Genomic DNA, 14,186 nt, shown 5'->3' with positions numbered 1-14,186 from the left:
GGAGATGAGACTGCAAGGTAGGCATATGAGGTACTGGAAGAATTAAAGCTTTGAGGATTGGTCTTCAGTCGTGTTTTGGTAGCTCAGATGATAGATCACTCGCCCACGGAAGGTAAAGGTCCCGAGTTTGAGTCTCAGTCTGGCACACAGTTTTAATCTGCCAGAAAGTTTCGTATTAGCACACACTCAGCTGTAGAGTGAAAATTTCATTCTGAAACATCCCCCAGGCTGTGGATAAGCCACATCTCCACAATATCCTTTCTTCCAGAAGTTCTAGCTCCACAAGGTCTCCAGGAGAGCTTCTGTGAGGTTTGGAAAGTAGGAGATGAGGTACTGGTGGAATTAAAGCTGTGAAGATGGGTTGTGAGTCATGCTTTGGTAGCTCAGATGATAGATCACTTGCCCACGGAAGGTAAAGGTCCCAAGTTTGAGTCTTGGTCTGGCACACAGTTTTAATCTGCCAGGAAGTTTCAGGATCCCCTGTTACAGCAACAGCATCCGCAGTCACCATGCTTTCCTTTGTATGACGAAGCCACTGAGGAATGAGGTTTGTATGAAAATCATATTCAGGAGAACGCACAACTTTTAAGGTAGGAGATCAAGTCATCAACAAATCACTTTTTCTCTCCTGTTGCAAATCTCAAATTATATCTTCTTCTTCTTCAGTAGCTCTACAGCCCTTGGTGAGCCTTGGCTTCTTCAACAATCTTCCTCCACACGTCTCGGTTATTTGCTGCTCTTTTCCACCCCCGGACTCCCATATTGCTGATATCCATTATTACCTCATCGATCCATCTTCTTCTAGGTCTCCCTTTTCGCCTAACTGAATGGATCATACCTTTCATCATTTTCTTTGGGATTCTATCCTCTGCCATTCTCTCCAAGTGTCCTAGCCATCGTATTCGCTGAGATTTCACAAATTTTACTATGTCCCTGCCTTGTATTAACTCTTGTAATTCGGCATTGTAGCGTATTCTCCAGCCTTCTTCCTCCCTTATTGGCCCATAGATTTTGCGTAGTATTTTCCGCTCGATGCTTCTTAGAGCATTTTTATCGTGTTCTGTCAACGTCCATACCTCTGAGCCGTATGTGATAACTGGGCGGACTAGGGAATTATATATTAGCAGTTTAGTTTTTCTAGTAACAAGGCTATTTTTGAAAAGCTGCATATTTGCAAAGTAAGCTCTGTTTCCTGCTTGTATTCTTTCCCTTATAGCCTTTCCAATACTGTTATCATTTGTTATTAGGGCTCCCAAGTAGTTAAAAGAGGACACTCCATTGAAGCATTTCCCATTGATGTTTAGGTTTTTAGGGGTTCTTCTGGCCTCAGATTGTGACATTACCATATATTTTGTTTTGTTTTCGTTTACTATGAGGCCAATTTTTAAGGCTTCTGTTTCCATTGCCCGGTATGTTTCTAGGAGTGTATTGGTATTTCTTCCTACTATAGCAATGTCATCAGCGTATGCACATATCTGGCTAGTTTTCATAAATATGGTGCCTCTTTTGTTGATTTTATTTACTGCACTATGCAGGGCTATGTTGAATAGGACAGTGGAGAGACTATCCCCTTGTTTCACACCTTTATTAAAGTCAAAGCTATCACTTGTTCTGCTAAGGACCTTTACTTTTGCTCTTGTCTCTGTCATTGTCATTCTGATTCGTCTTATTAATTTAGCACATATACCAACTTCATTCAGTACTCTGTATAGTTCTTGCCGATTTATGCTGTCAAAGGCTTGTTTGAAATCGATGAATAAGAAATGCAGATCTATATCATATTCATAGAACTTTTCCATCATTTGCCTTATCACAAATATTTGATCTGTTGTTCCTCTGCCTGGTCGAAAGCCACACTGATATTCCCCTAGTATGCCTTCTGCACACTTCTGTATCCTTTCGTTTAGTATACTTGTGAAGATCTTATAAGCTGTACTTAGGAGTGTTACACCTCTATAGTTTTCACATGCTGTTCTGTCCCCTTTCTTATAAATGGGGACTATTATTCCGATTTTCCAATTATCCAGCATAGTTTCTGTTTCCCATATATCTGATATTAATGTGTGCAGTTCCTTTATTACAGCCTCACCACCAGTTTTTATTAATTCAGCAATTATGCTGTCTTCCCCAGGGGCTCGATTGTTTTTTGACTTGTGCACAGCCTGGGAGACCTCTTGTAGTGTTGGCTTTCTTGCCTCATTGGTTTCATTGTCTACTTCCAGCTCCACTCTTCCCGCCTGTGCAGCTGTCTCTTCATCTTCTAGGCTGGTGCTTAGTGTATCTTTGAAATACTCTGCCCATCTTCCCACTATCTGTCCTTCCTCCCTTATCATTTTCCCATCTTTACTGGAACAGGCCGTTGTTTTTGGTTGGAATCTATTCTTCATTTTGCCTATGGCATGATAGAACTTTCTTATTTCACTCTATTCCTTTAGTTCTTCTAGTTCTTGAAATTTCTTCTTATTCCACTCTCTTTTCTTTCTCTTGCACAGTCTGTTAGCCCTTCTCCTTAATTCTCTATATTGTTCCACATTATTTCTGGTTTCTCTCTGTAGCACTTTTGTTCTTGCCCTGTTCTTTTCCTCTATTGCTGACCTGCAATCTTCATCAAACCACTCCTGGGTTCTTCTGTTCCTTCTTATGCCTATTATTTCCTCTGCAGCATCCTTAATGGCTTTTTCAAACCTGTGCCACCTTTCATCTACTCCTACTGTGGTCTCTTCATTGCTCAACTTTCTGCTTAGTGTTACTTGGTATTTTTTTACTTCATCAGGGATGTTCAGTTTGTCTGTATTCCATTTCATCATCTTTCCCATTCTGTTGCCCTTTGTTAGTGACAGTTTCTCTCTCAAGACTGATTTTATCAAAAAGTGGTCTGAATCACAGTTTGGTCCTCTACAGCTCCGTACATCCGTAACTGACGTGGAGTGGCGTGCAATCACTAAAATATGGTCAATCTGATTGACTACTCCATTGGCTACAGACTTCCAAGTACCCGGATGGATCCTTTTATGTGGAAAGCAGGTACTTTTAATAATCATATTATTCCTTGCTGCGAATTGGCATAGTAAGTCTCCATTCTCATTGTTTTCTTCATGTAGTGAATATTTTCCAGAAACTCCATACGGATGTTCATTCCTCCCTATTTTTGCATTAAAATCTCCTATTACTAGCATCAGGTCATATTTAGGTACTGCACAGCATACTTTTTCCAAGTCTTCATAGAACTGTTCTTTAATTATATCCTCTTTTTCCTATGTTGGTGCATGTGCATTAACTATTGATATATTCCTAAATTTACCTTTTAGTCTGAGTCTGCACATCCTTTCATTTATGGGTTCAAATTCTAGAAGGCTTTTCCTAACTTCCCTAGTTATTATAAACCCTGTTCCAAGTTGGCCTGTTCTTTCTTCTGGTCCACTATATACCAATGAGTACTCAGGTTTATCTATCTGCCCATTCCCCTGCCATCTTATTTCCTGTAGCCCTACAATATCATATTTGAATTTTAAAATTTCATTGGCTATTTCTTTCATTTTTCCAGGCTGAAGCATTGTCCTCACATTCCATGATGCTACTGTTAGATCCTTTATCCGTTTCCTTTGCCGGGGTCGTGATACATGCTTTCCATCCAGTTTCCGAGGCTTCTGTTGAATTTCCGTAATATTCTTTTTTTACAGTATGGGGTTATTAGCCCCATGCCCAACCCCCAACCTGGAGGACCAGGATTTGTATGAGGTTTACTCCTCTAGGGAAGCTGGCTTCACTGCGCCTCTAGAGCCCTCCCTGCCCTATGTTGTGGGACACACTTTGTCTGGCTCCTCTGTCGAGACCAGTCCGGCTTGGGAGACCCTGCCAGTAGCTATGCTACCGCCGGCATAGCTCTCGACTTCACCGAAGCACGCAAACCCTCTCGCCCGGCACTGAAGGTGCCTACTATAAGGCGGTGTCCCCTGGGAGGGTCTCAAATTATATACTTCTGGGTAAATTAGCACCTTTCAGTGTTAGCTTTTTCTCAGTGCATATTGTTGGCAGCACTATCATCTTGTTTCGGCATGGGTAGAATTTCATGAGTACATGCAGCTTCCTACCACTCGTATAGGGCGTGGGCAACCAAACACCATGGGCTCAGTAAAAAATCTCATTTTGTGATGGCCACACATAGAAAGTCTAACACAGAAGACATGTTGTGAGACATGATCATTTGATCAGCCCTGGATAAACAGTTCCAACACAATGCCCAGCCATTAGCTAACCCCATGTTAGAATAGGTGCTCACATTCACACAATCACATGGTGTTTTGAATGCAGTTAGAAATATGGGAGAACATTGCAGCGGTCAACCATGACCTGGAAAAGCTGTATATATGGGACCAGGATGATTAAATAGCCACAATTCAATCTCGCCAGCAATGGTAGGTTGCAAAAACTCTGTACTGGTGGCAAACCTCCAAAACAAAGTCCAGAAACAGGGGCCCACTTCTGTCATGCTCTGATTGTTTTAAGAAACATTGTCAGGATGACTGCCCAGACAAATGGAACTTTTGCAACATTTGGGACCAACAGGGGCACATACCATCTGTCTGCAGAGTAAAAACGCACTGCCCCTTTTCCCCAGCAAAGCACACCTATGGATGTTAGGAAGAATGAGTAAAGTAGATGATCACTGGCCAAGCTTTTTATTGACATTACAATTAAGGAAAAGGCAATCCAGCTACAGGTGGATGCTGGTGCTGTAGTCAGTTGAAGCAATTGGCCAACAAATGTTGGACTGGGATAACGAAAGATGACTCCCACACAGCGGCAAACAAACTGTCAGCTACAACAACAGCAAATTCCGTGGAAGGGCCAAATCACTGTCTTGGCTTTGTACATGAGCATAGGTCAGAAATAACTTTCTTACTAGTGAACAGTAATATCAAAGAAACTTTATTTGCCCTAGATGCCTTTCAAAGTTTTGCCTTCTCAATCCAAGATCCTGTAAAAAGTGTTGAATAATGCCAATTTAAAGAACCAGACAAGTTATGCAATGCCTACCGCCAAATTTTTGCTCCCAGATTCGAAAAAGCCAAGTTTTTTGAAGCTCATATAATGCTCAAGCAAATGGAGAAACAGCACTTTTATAGCACTAGCCTGGTGCCGATGTCCCTTCAGGCCCAGGTAAAGGAGGAACTGACCAGTTGGCTCAGTCAAATGTTACAGAACTTATCACCACCAGCAAATGCGCCATGGTGCTGGTTGTGGTCAAAAAACCATCCAGGAATTTATGGCTCTTTGGAGACTTCAAAGTGACTGTCAGCTCTCAAATGGAGGGGGACACAGATCCCACTCCTAGGCTGGAGGAACTTCTCACAAGATCAAGTCGGGACAGGTGCTTCTCCAAAATCAACCCAGATGAGGCACATCTACAGCTTCCCTTGGACCAGGACTCTCCAAAAATTCTAGTCGTAAATCCATAGCCAATGCTTCAGACCATAGCGTGGAGGCAGTACACAGTAACAAAAATGCTGATGAATCATAACAGCCCATCACTTTTGCATCCAAGTCATCGAATGCTGCACAGCAGGGAAATTTGCAAATAGAGAAAGAAGAATTGGCAATCATGTTGACACTAAGGAAAAAAAGAAAGAAAAAAAAACAAACTTCTTTATCTCTATGGAAATACCTTTCAACTCATCACTGACTACAAGCCACTGGTCGCACTGTTCAATCCGGATGGCAAGATTCTGGACAAAACTACTCACCTCCTCAACACATGAGTTTTATTACCTACGGATTATGGCTCGGAGGAACCCTGACAGCAACATCACCATGTTGAATAATGCTTTACGTGCAGCCACAGGACAATGTGTTGCGACTCAAACTGTGCGCAATGGGCTGCATCATGCGCAGATGGGCTGCATCATGTGCAGCTTCACTCCCGACATCCTTGGCGAGATCCATCTTTGCAGCCACAGCACCATGCAGTGCAGTACAGATGGGCCCAACAACATGCCGAAATAGACCACTCAGGATTGGCATCACATTCTCTCATCATGTTCTCTCCATCGATGATTGGCATACGCCTTCTACCAGACAATCATCGGAGACGTGTTTGGAGGAAACCCGGTTGGGCTGAAAGCCTTAGACACACTGTTCAGCGAGTGCAGCAAGGTGGAGGTTCCCTGATGTTTCTGGATGGTATTATGTGGGGCTGACGTACGACACTGGCAGTCGTGGAAGGCACCATAACAGCTGTACGATATATGAATGCCATCCTCTAAATAATAGTGCAGCCAAATCGGCAGCATATTGGTGAGGCATTCATCTTCCTGGATGACAATTCATGCCCCCATCGTGCACATCTTGTGAATGACTTCCTTCAGGATAACGACATCCTCCACTAGAGTGGCCAGCATGTTCTCCAGACATGAACACTATCGAACATGCCTGGGATACATTGAAAAGGGCTGTTTATGGACGACGTGACCCACCAACCACTCTGAGGGATCTATGCCGAACTGCCGCTGAGGAGCGGGACAATCTGGACCAACAGTGCCTTGATGAACTTGTGGATAGTATACAATGACGAATACAGGCATGCATCAATGCAGGATGGCATGCTGCTGGGTATTAGAGGTACCGGTGTGTACAGCAATCAGGACCACCACCTCTGAAGGTTTGCTGGTTTTCATGAGCAACAAAAAGGGTAGAAATGATGTTTATGTTGATCTCTATTCCAGTTTTCTGTACAGGTTCCGGAACTCTCAGAACTGAGGTGATGCAAAACTTTTTTTGTTGTGTGTATAGGTAACAACAGTCAACTGAAGATGTGCTACGTCTGTTCTTGAGTTTGTACAGGTCCACGCTGATGGGCAAGAAAAGTCCAGCTCCTTGACAGATGCCAACACCGGATCCTCTTACATTTACCCTGCAGCCCGACCACTCGCCAGCACTGCCATTCAGCAGGTACCGGACAGAAACACCAGTGTGGGCACAGGGGTAGGACAACAGTCACCCCGGTTCCTGGTCACCATCTTTCATCAGTGGGGGCGGAAGGTCTTCATCCATGTGGGGGACCAGGAAGTCATCTGCCACACCATTCAACTTCACCTGTGCCATGGTGACATCCCTCAACAGACCCACCATTCCCACCTCCAGTCTCACAACCAGTATATGGCTCCCCTTCCACCTCAGCCCTTTCCACCTGGCCTCCACATATCTGGGATCTTTTATCATCCTCAATATTAACATGTCTCCTGCAGACTTACACTGTCCTTTGTTTTCATCGACAAATGCTCATCCCCTTCTGGAGCCTCTATGGGACCTGCCATCACTGTTAGCTGACTCCCAGCAGCCGTCTTCCATCAGCCAGGTCGCTCCCGAGCAGCCTCAGGAACCGTCTTCGCTGGAGAGCCCCAAGACAGCAATGGCTCTGTCACCTTTCAGTGACCATGTCCCTGCACCCAGAGCTGCACCTTCTAGGAGCTGTCAGCAGTTCCACCCACGCTACTTTCAGCCCTACAGTCTTACCCCAGCCAGCCAACAGCTATTGCGGGACATGGACGATCGAGCACTGGGAGACAACCCCAGATTGCCGGAGAAAAATCAACATTACCCACATCAGGAACCCATAGAACTTTGATTGCCACCAGGGCCCGGATAGCCACCCTCTCCCCCCCCCCCCCCCTCCCTCCCTCATGAAGGGATAGGGGTGGAAGGGTGCAGTTACCGCCACTCCACATCATAGCCAGATATGAGAAGCAAGATAGTCTGAACAATGAAACCACCATGCTCGGCTATGGCTACCTCGGCCAGTCTGCCAAAGAGATTAACAACAACTACACTAGCCACAGCATGTCAGGCAGACACGCCAGCTGGCCAGACAGGCCAACTTTGATACAGCCAACAGAGGACCAACCATCGCAACGTGGAAGCGAGTCTCACCTTTAGCCACTACTACAGTCATGCAGGTGCAAATACTATGAGCAGCCTTTTTTAAACAAGCATCCAGGTCACTGCTGCCAGTTCATCTCACTTAGCTGTGCTACGCTGCCACCGATGCCAATGATCGAGAGTTACAACAATGCTCCGAATTCTGGATTAGCATTTTGGTATATTGTTATCATTCACTGTCTACGCTTGGCCAGACTAATAGGACACTGTTTATTGGAATGGACTTTGGCTTGTGAATTGGACTTGTATTTTCATGGTGTGATCAATAAACATGTCAGTAATTGATTCTGTGTTCTTTCAATTATAGCAGATTTTCTTTCTTTTCAAAAATATGAAATTATATCAAAACTTTTATTACTAAAAATGTAAAAGTAGATCCAAAACTTAAAGACTGCTATATATAGATATGCACCTTTTTGCCTACTTCATTTACTTTTGCTATTTGAATTTTATTTTCATCTTGCCTATCCATTTTTCCTGGAAACCCATTTTTATTTTTTCATTAATGCAGCATATTGATTTACTTTGATATGTGTAGATTACTGAATAGTTTCTGGTCTCTGTTCTAGAAATATCTTGATATTCTGCAGTACTCTGCTTCATTCTGTCACAGTGTGTATGCACACATGCAAAAGCAATGACCTATATAAAGGCAGAGACTTGTAATCTTGACCTCGTTAGCAATCAATCAATCAACTGGTGTCATAAGCTGTCCTTTGATGTGTTCTCAAACTTCTTCACAGCTATATATGATGGTGGTCTTGATTTACAATGCCAGTGGTATAGCAGTGAATATTTTACATGATGATATGGGTATACCAGCAATGATGCAAAATTTGTTACATAGTGTTTCCTCAGTTCATTAATAAAAGAACATTTGGTTTCGATCCTTCTCATGGCGTCCTTATTCACAATTTCTGATATTCTCTCCAGCCAATCAAGCACACCCACGTATCTTCTACTGACTTGAATAATTTCTGTTAAGGAAAACTCAGAAAAAGACTGTAGGTGCATAATGAATACTCAACAATGTCCCACCTGAGAACTATTTCATACACACAATTTATAAATTTTCTTAGTAAACTGTAACCTAGCATTTGAATTACCTATGGCAAGTTTGTATGATCATTTTATAGATATCTGAATGGTTTCAGCAAGTTTTCTGATCAGTTACAATGGCACTACTGATGTGTTATTGATGCTACATTCAAACAATAAAAGGTATCAGTTGCTAAGTAAAAGTTTTTTCTGGAGAAGTATGTTCTCTTGTTTGGTCTTTTCCGTCTTAACATAATCAAGAGCACTAAAAATTTAGAAACAGCTACTAAAATCTAAGTCATGAGGGAAATTAGTGTACTGAAGAATTAAATGAGCAACCAGACTTATTTTTCACTTTTTTTCGGAATATGTCAAACATTTTGTACCACAAAAGATTCTCACCGCAAAGATCTGTTGCGTTCGCCACTGTTCCCTTTCTTGCCCTCAGCATTCTCCTGCACAAAATATCCCTGTGCTTCCATTTCATTTCCTGTGTGAGAAATTAAAAAAAAAATGTATCTGTTTTAGGTGTATAAAATACAAACAATGTTATACAAAAAATGTTGTACAAGTTATACAAAAAATGTTATACAAAAAATGTTGAAACATAAAATCCAACTAAGATCAAACACCACACAATTACACAAAACATACGCTGTATGTAGCTAAATCAACAGCACCCTTCTTCAATGTCATATAAGGTCCCTCCTCAATCTTTTTTTATGGAACTCACTGGTCAACTAAGGGAATCTATTTCATACCTTTAAAGGTATGATGATGCTAGGATCTACTTATAAATTGGGAGCATTTAAAACAGCATAGCATTTGTGGCAAATGCTTCATTATTAACATCATATGAATCTATTACTACAACTCAGTATATTGTGAGGGGAAAATTAGCAAGTTAAAATACCCATTATGGCAGTTAGTCTATAGGTGTTGTATGAAAGTTCTGGTGGAATGTAAATGCTTTTAGATTTTTCCAGTGAATGATCTTCTGTAATCCAAAAGTAATTACTCTATAGATATTAATTCTGTAACAATATACCTACTAGTTCATGATATTTTATTATTCAAACAGTGCCAGCAGAGGGAACACCTACCTGCAATAAAAATTCAAGGAACAATGCTACCACAGATCACATACACAAAATTTGTTATACCGTGGAACATGTCAGTATACTGTCAGAGAAAGAGATCAACCATTTGACCACCACTGCTGGATAAATGTCTTCTCTGGACTTTTCCATGTATCATGGTCTTCAGCATTGTTTATCCATGTTGCTCATGCTGGTTTTCTAAGATCAACCACCATTTTTTACTACACCATCATTGCCATCTCTTCACATCTTTTGTATTCCAGCACAACATTTCCTTAGTCCATTTACGGTCGATTCATCTCATCAGGCCTCACTACCTCCATCTCTTTTAGTGCAATTATAATTATGTATTCCACTCCCCTGTTCCCTGATCCATTTGTTTGCTTTCCTTTTCTCATAGTAATTCTTACAATGCATCTCTCCATTACCTGTTGAGCAACCAATAGTTGTTCATGCGTTTTGCATTTTCGCTCCATGTCTCACTGTGTCAAAAGTGGCATATACAATGAATGTAAGTTAACCATTTCAGACACACTGGAAGTTTCATTTTGAAAACTTAATTTACCAAAATAATTTATATACATATGCCACTACAGGAGCTGTATTCTTTAAATAATCAACAAGTCTGAATCGTTAGTCTTGTACAAGCCTGCTATGACAACAGTTATACATTTAAAAGGCAGCTGTACATGTTACAAGTAAGCACCTGGAAACTGCAAATTGCCAAAATCAGCTGACTGTATGAAGTAAAAGACTGTGCTCATAATACAATTAAACTGGAAAATGGTAATATCCTTTAATAGAAGAAGTTACTAATAATGATCTCTATTACTTTAGTTTTGAATATCTGAGAATTTCCAATCTCCTGTCTGATGTAGTAGAAGTATAAGGTGTTCAAAGTCTTTTGCACCAGAATAAAAATCTCCACTCTGAACCATAGAAAGTGATGTATAGTCTATTTGGAGGAGTCATAAAGTTAATATAAATAGGTTTAAAACAAATTACAGTCACTCATTTTTGACAATTCCTTCAACTCCCTATGATATCTTAACCACTGATTATTATCAATCTGTAAAGAAATGCACAGGATGTGATGTTTCTAAACCATTTTCATACTGCAAGTTATCATAATACAGTTATCAGAATAAAACTATATACAAAACTTGATATGAACATACTCAAGGGAGGTGTATCACATTAAAATAAGCAATAATTCACCATCCTGGAAAATGATTGTTACATAGTCATGTACAAAGGTACTTAGCCAAACAGCAAAAAATTCTGCAGCTACTGAGAAGCAAAAGAATAGAAAATCTCAAATGGAATGAGGCATCTATTAAGGAGAAGACATGAGTTTCAAACCAATGGTAATAGGAACTTGATAGAACATGGTGAATTGAGCAAAAGTATTTTGCTTTTGGATCCAAAACATCATGATGTACATGAGTGTCCATTTACCAGTGCTGTTCAAATGAAACTGTGAATGGCAATACACATAACAACTGCAGAACAAACACAAATTTCGCAGCATTGACTAAATTTGCCAATGATGATACCTTTCAAATAATAAAGAAAAACATGTATGGCACAAAAAATTCATTTCGGTCAGTTATAATTAGACTAATCTTGTGATAACTGTTGATGCAATACCACACACAACTTATAATGACAACAAAAGTTAAAGATGCAACAAAAGTTAGAGGTGTTTCAGTTGTCTGTTCAGTAATTATTCTACTGTTTTAAATTATATCACTGCACTGTAATCAGATACGATGTTTTGTAAATCTAATTGTACATTATAGTCAGAGAGGCCATTCACTTCTACATAAACACTTATACCACTAAGTGTTCACCTAATAAATGTTTTCTATTAGTGTACTGCTGTCTTGTGTAATTCTGGTGTAGTTAACAACAAAACACATGTTGTACGTGTTACGCAACCTTCCCAAGTCATCCCTTTTATTTGAATCTTTCAGAAAATTAATATTAAGATTGCCACAGAACATATTTACTTTCTTTTGTCTGCAGGTGACATAATAATGACTCAACAAATATGTGAAAGTTTTCCAGTAAGGATCCACAAGGGATGATCGAAAAGTAATGCACAATGATTTTATTATCAATAAGTTTAATAGATAACAAAAAATTATAAATGAACTTACATGTTTTACCTACTTTTCTACATATCACCAACATTGTGGTACCAGTTTCAATATGCCCTGTCCATAAAAGTCTGTTTGGTTGAAGTATAGCCATCTGCAGACTGCCGATTTTGCTTCCGCATCTGCTGCACAGTGTTGTTCATCCATAAATCTCTTCATTGGACGAAACAGATGAAGATCTGATGGTGCAGGGTCCAGACTGTATGGTGGATGCTGGAGAACCTCCCACCCAAATTTGACAATTTGCTCACAAAGAGGAGCAGCAAGGGCGTGCATTGTCATAAAGAAGTTTCAGCATCAGCTTCAACATTGTGGCATTTGTCATGAAAGACATGATGCAACTTAACAAGAGTTTTAATGTAGGCTGCAGGATTCACAGTTGTCCCATGTTCGGCAAAGACCACCAACAACACATCGTGCATATCCCAGAACACTGTCACAAGCACTTTCCTAGCAGACTGAGTCCCTTTGCATCTTTTTCGCCCTGAGGAACCAGCATAGCCAATGGCCTTGCCACAGTGGTCACACCAATTCCTGTCAGGTCACCAAAGTTAAGCACTGTCAGGCTGGGCTAGCACTTGGGTGAGTGACCATCCAGTATGCCAAGCGCTGTTGACAAACGGGGTGTACTATTCCCTTGTGAGGCAAACTGAGGAGCTACTTGATTGAGGAATAGTGAATCCAGTCTTGTAAGCTGACAGCTGGCTGGGAGAGCAGTGTGCTGACCACAGGCCCCTCTGTATCCGCATCCAATGAGGCCTGTGAGCTGAGGATGACACAGCAGCTGGTCGGTACTGCTGAGCCTTCATGACCTGTTCGGGCAGAGTTTAGTTTTAATTTGGTTTTCTTTTTCTGAGGAACTAGCATGCTTCCCCTCCATAGAGTTCTGCTTGGTTTTTGGCGTGCAGTGGTACGTCCACAACCCATCACCAGTGGTGACTGCTTTCAGGGAGTCATGCCCTTCTGCGGCATATTGCGTTAAATGATCCAAGCTTGTCATCATTTACTAGCCCTTGTTGTTGCCTGTCAGGTTCTTAGGCACCCAGCGAGCACTAGCTTTACAAAATTCCAGTATTTCATGAACAATATTACACATGGCACTATAGGAAATTTTGAAGTCCTGCAATAAAGTTCGCAGTTGCACATGCCAGTCACTCAAAATTGTTGCTTCAATGGCTCTAAAAATCTGCAGGGTTGCAGCTGTTACTGGCTGTCGGGAATGTGGCAAATCACTAAGGTTCACATGGCCATCTTGGAACCATGCACACCACCTAGAGACATTGCTATGGTCCATACAGTCATCCCCATACACACATCACACATACATAATCCCTAAACATATCACACATTCCCTTGTAAAACTCATTTGGATCAGGCCATTTGGCCCACAAATATAGAACTACACTTTATTGCTCTTCACAAGTTGATGATAGTAACATACACACCATGTTTGTTTCATAGTTCAGGCTTTTCTTTCTAAAGCTGCACGTGAAAACAAAATACCCTTTGCAGTGCAAACTTCAAATTCTATTGTCACAAAATTTCAACATTAGAGTTGCAATACTATGGGAGAAAAAAAGTATTGTACATTAGTTTCCGATCCTCCCTTTTTTTTTTTTTTTTTTTTTTTTTTTTTTTTTTTTGTGGTTTTAGGGCGCACAACTTCAACGGTCATTAGCGCCCAGACTACGTTAGGAATGCACCGCGAGTCACAAGTTTAAAACAGCAACGAAACGGAAAACGCGATAAAAGACAGACTGACAGGCATAGGATTAAAAAAAGAAAACAGCATAATCAAATGTCCTGAGAGTGGGTTGTCAAATTGATAAAATGAAGAACGCGAGCAGCTGCTCGTGGGTCATCCGCTAAAATGGCTTCTAGAGTACATGGCAGGCCAAGATCAAGACGCAGTGTGTTAAAATCCGGACAGGACGTTAAAATGTGGCGGACC

At 41.1% G+C, this 14,186-nt stretch overlaps 1 protein-coding gene across 7 annotated transcripts in view; it reads right to left on the bottom strand.

Moving 5' to 3' along the window:
• Window positions 1-14,186, bottom strand: part of LOC126199258 (oocyte zinc finger protein XlCOF6.1-like) — a 94,667-nt gene that overhangs the window by 29,718 nt on the left and 50,763 nt on the right. For all 7 annotated transcript variants that reach the window (XM_049936059.1, XM_049936062.1, XM_049936058.1 and 4 more), the window contains one exon: window positions 9,376-9,463. In XM_049936059.1, coding sequence (XP_049792016.1) covers window positions 9,376-9,463 — 88 coding nt within the window. The remainder of the gene's footprint in view (window positions 1-9,375; window positions 9,464-14,186) is intronic.

Source organism: Schistocerca nitens, chromosome 8 (genome assembly GCF_023898315.1).
Source record: "Schistocerca nitens isolate TAMUIC-IGC-003100 chromosome 8, iqSchNite1.1, whole genome shotgun sequence".
Lineage (NCBI taxonomy): Eukaryota > Metazoa > Arthropoda > Insecta > Orthoptera > Acrididae > Schistocerca > Schistocerca nitens.
The sequence above is the reverse complement of the archived record's forward strand: the minus strand, read 5'-3'. Positions and strand labels throughout refer to the sequence as shown.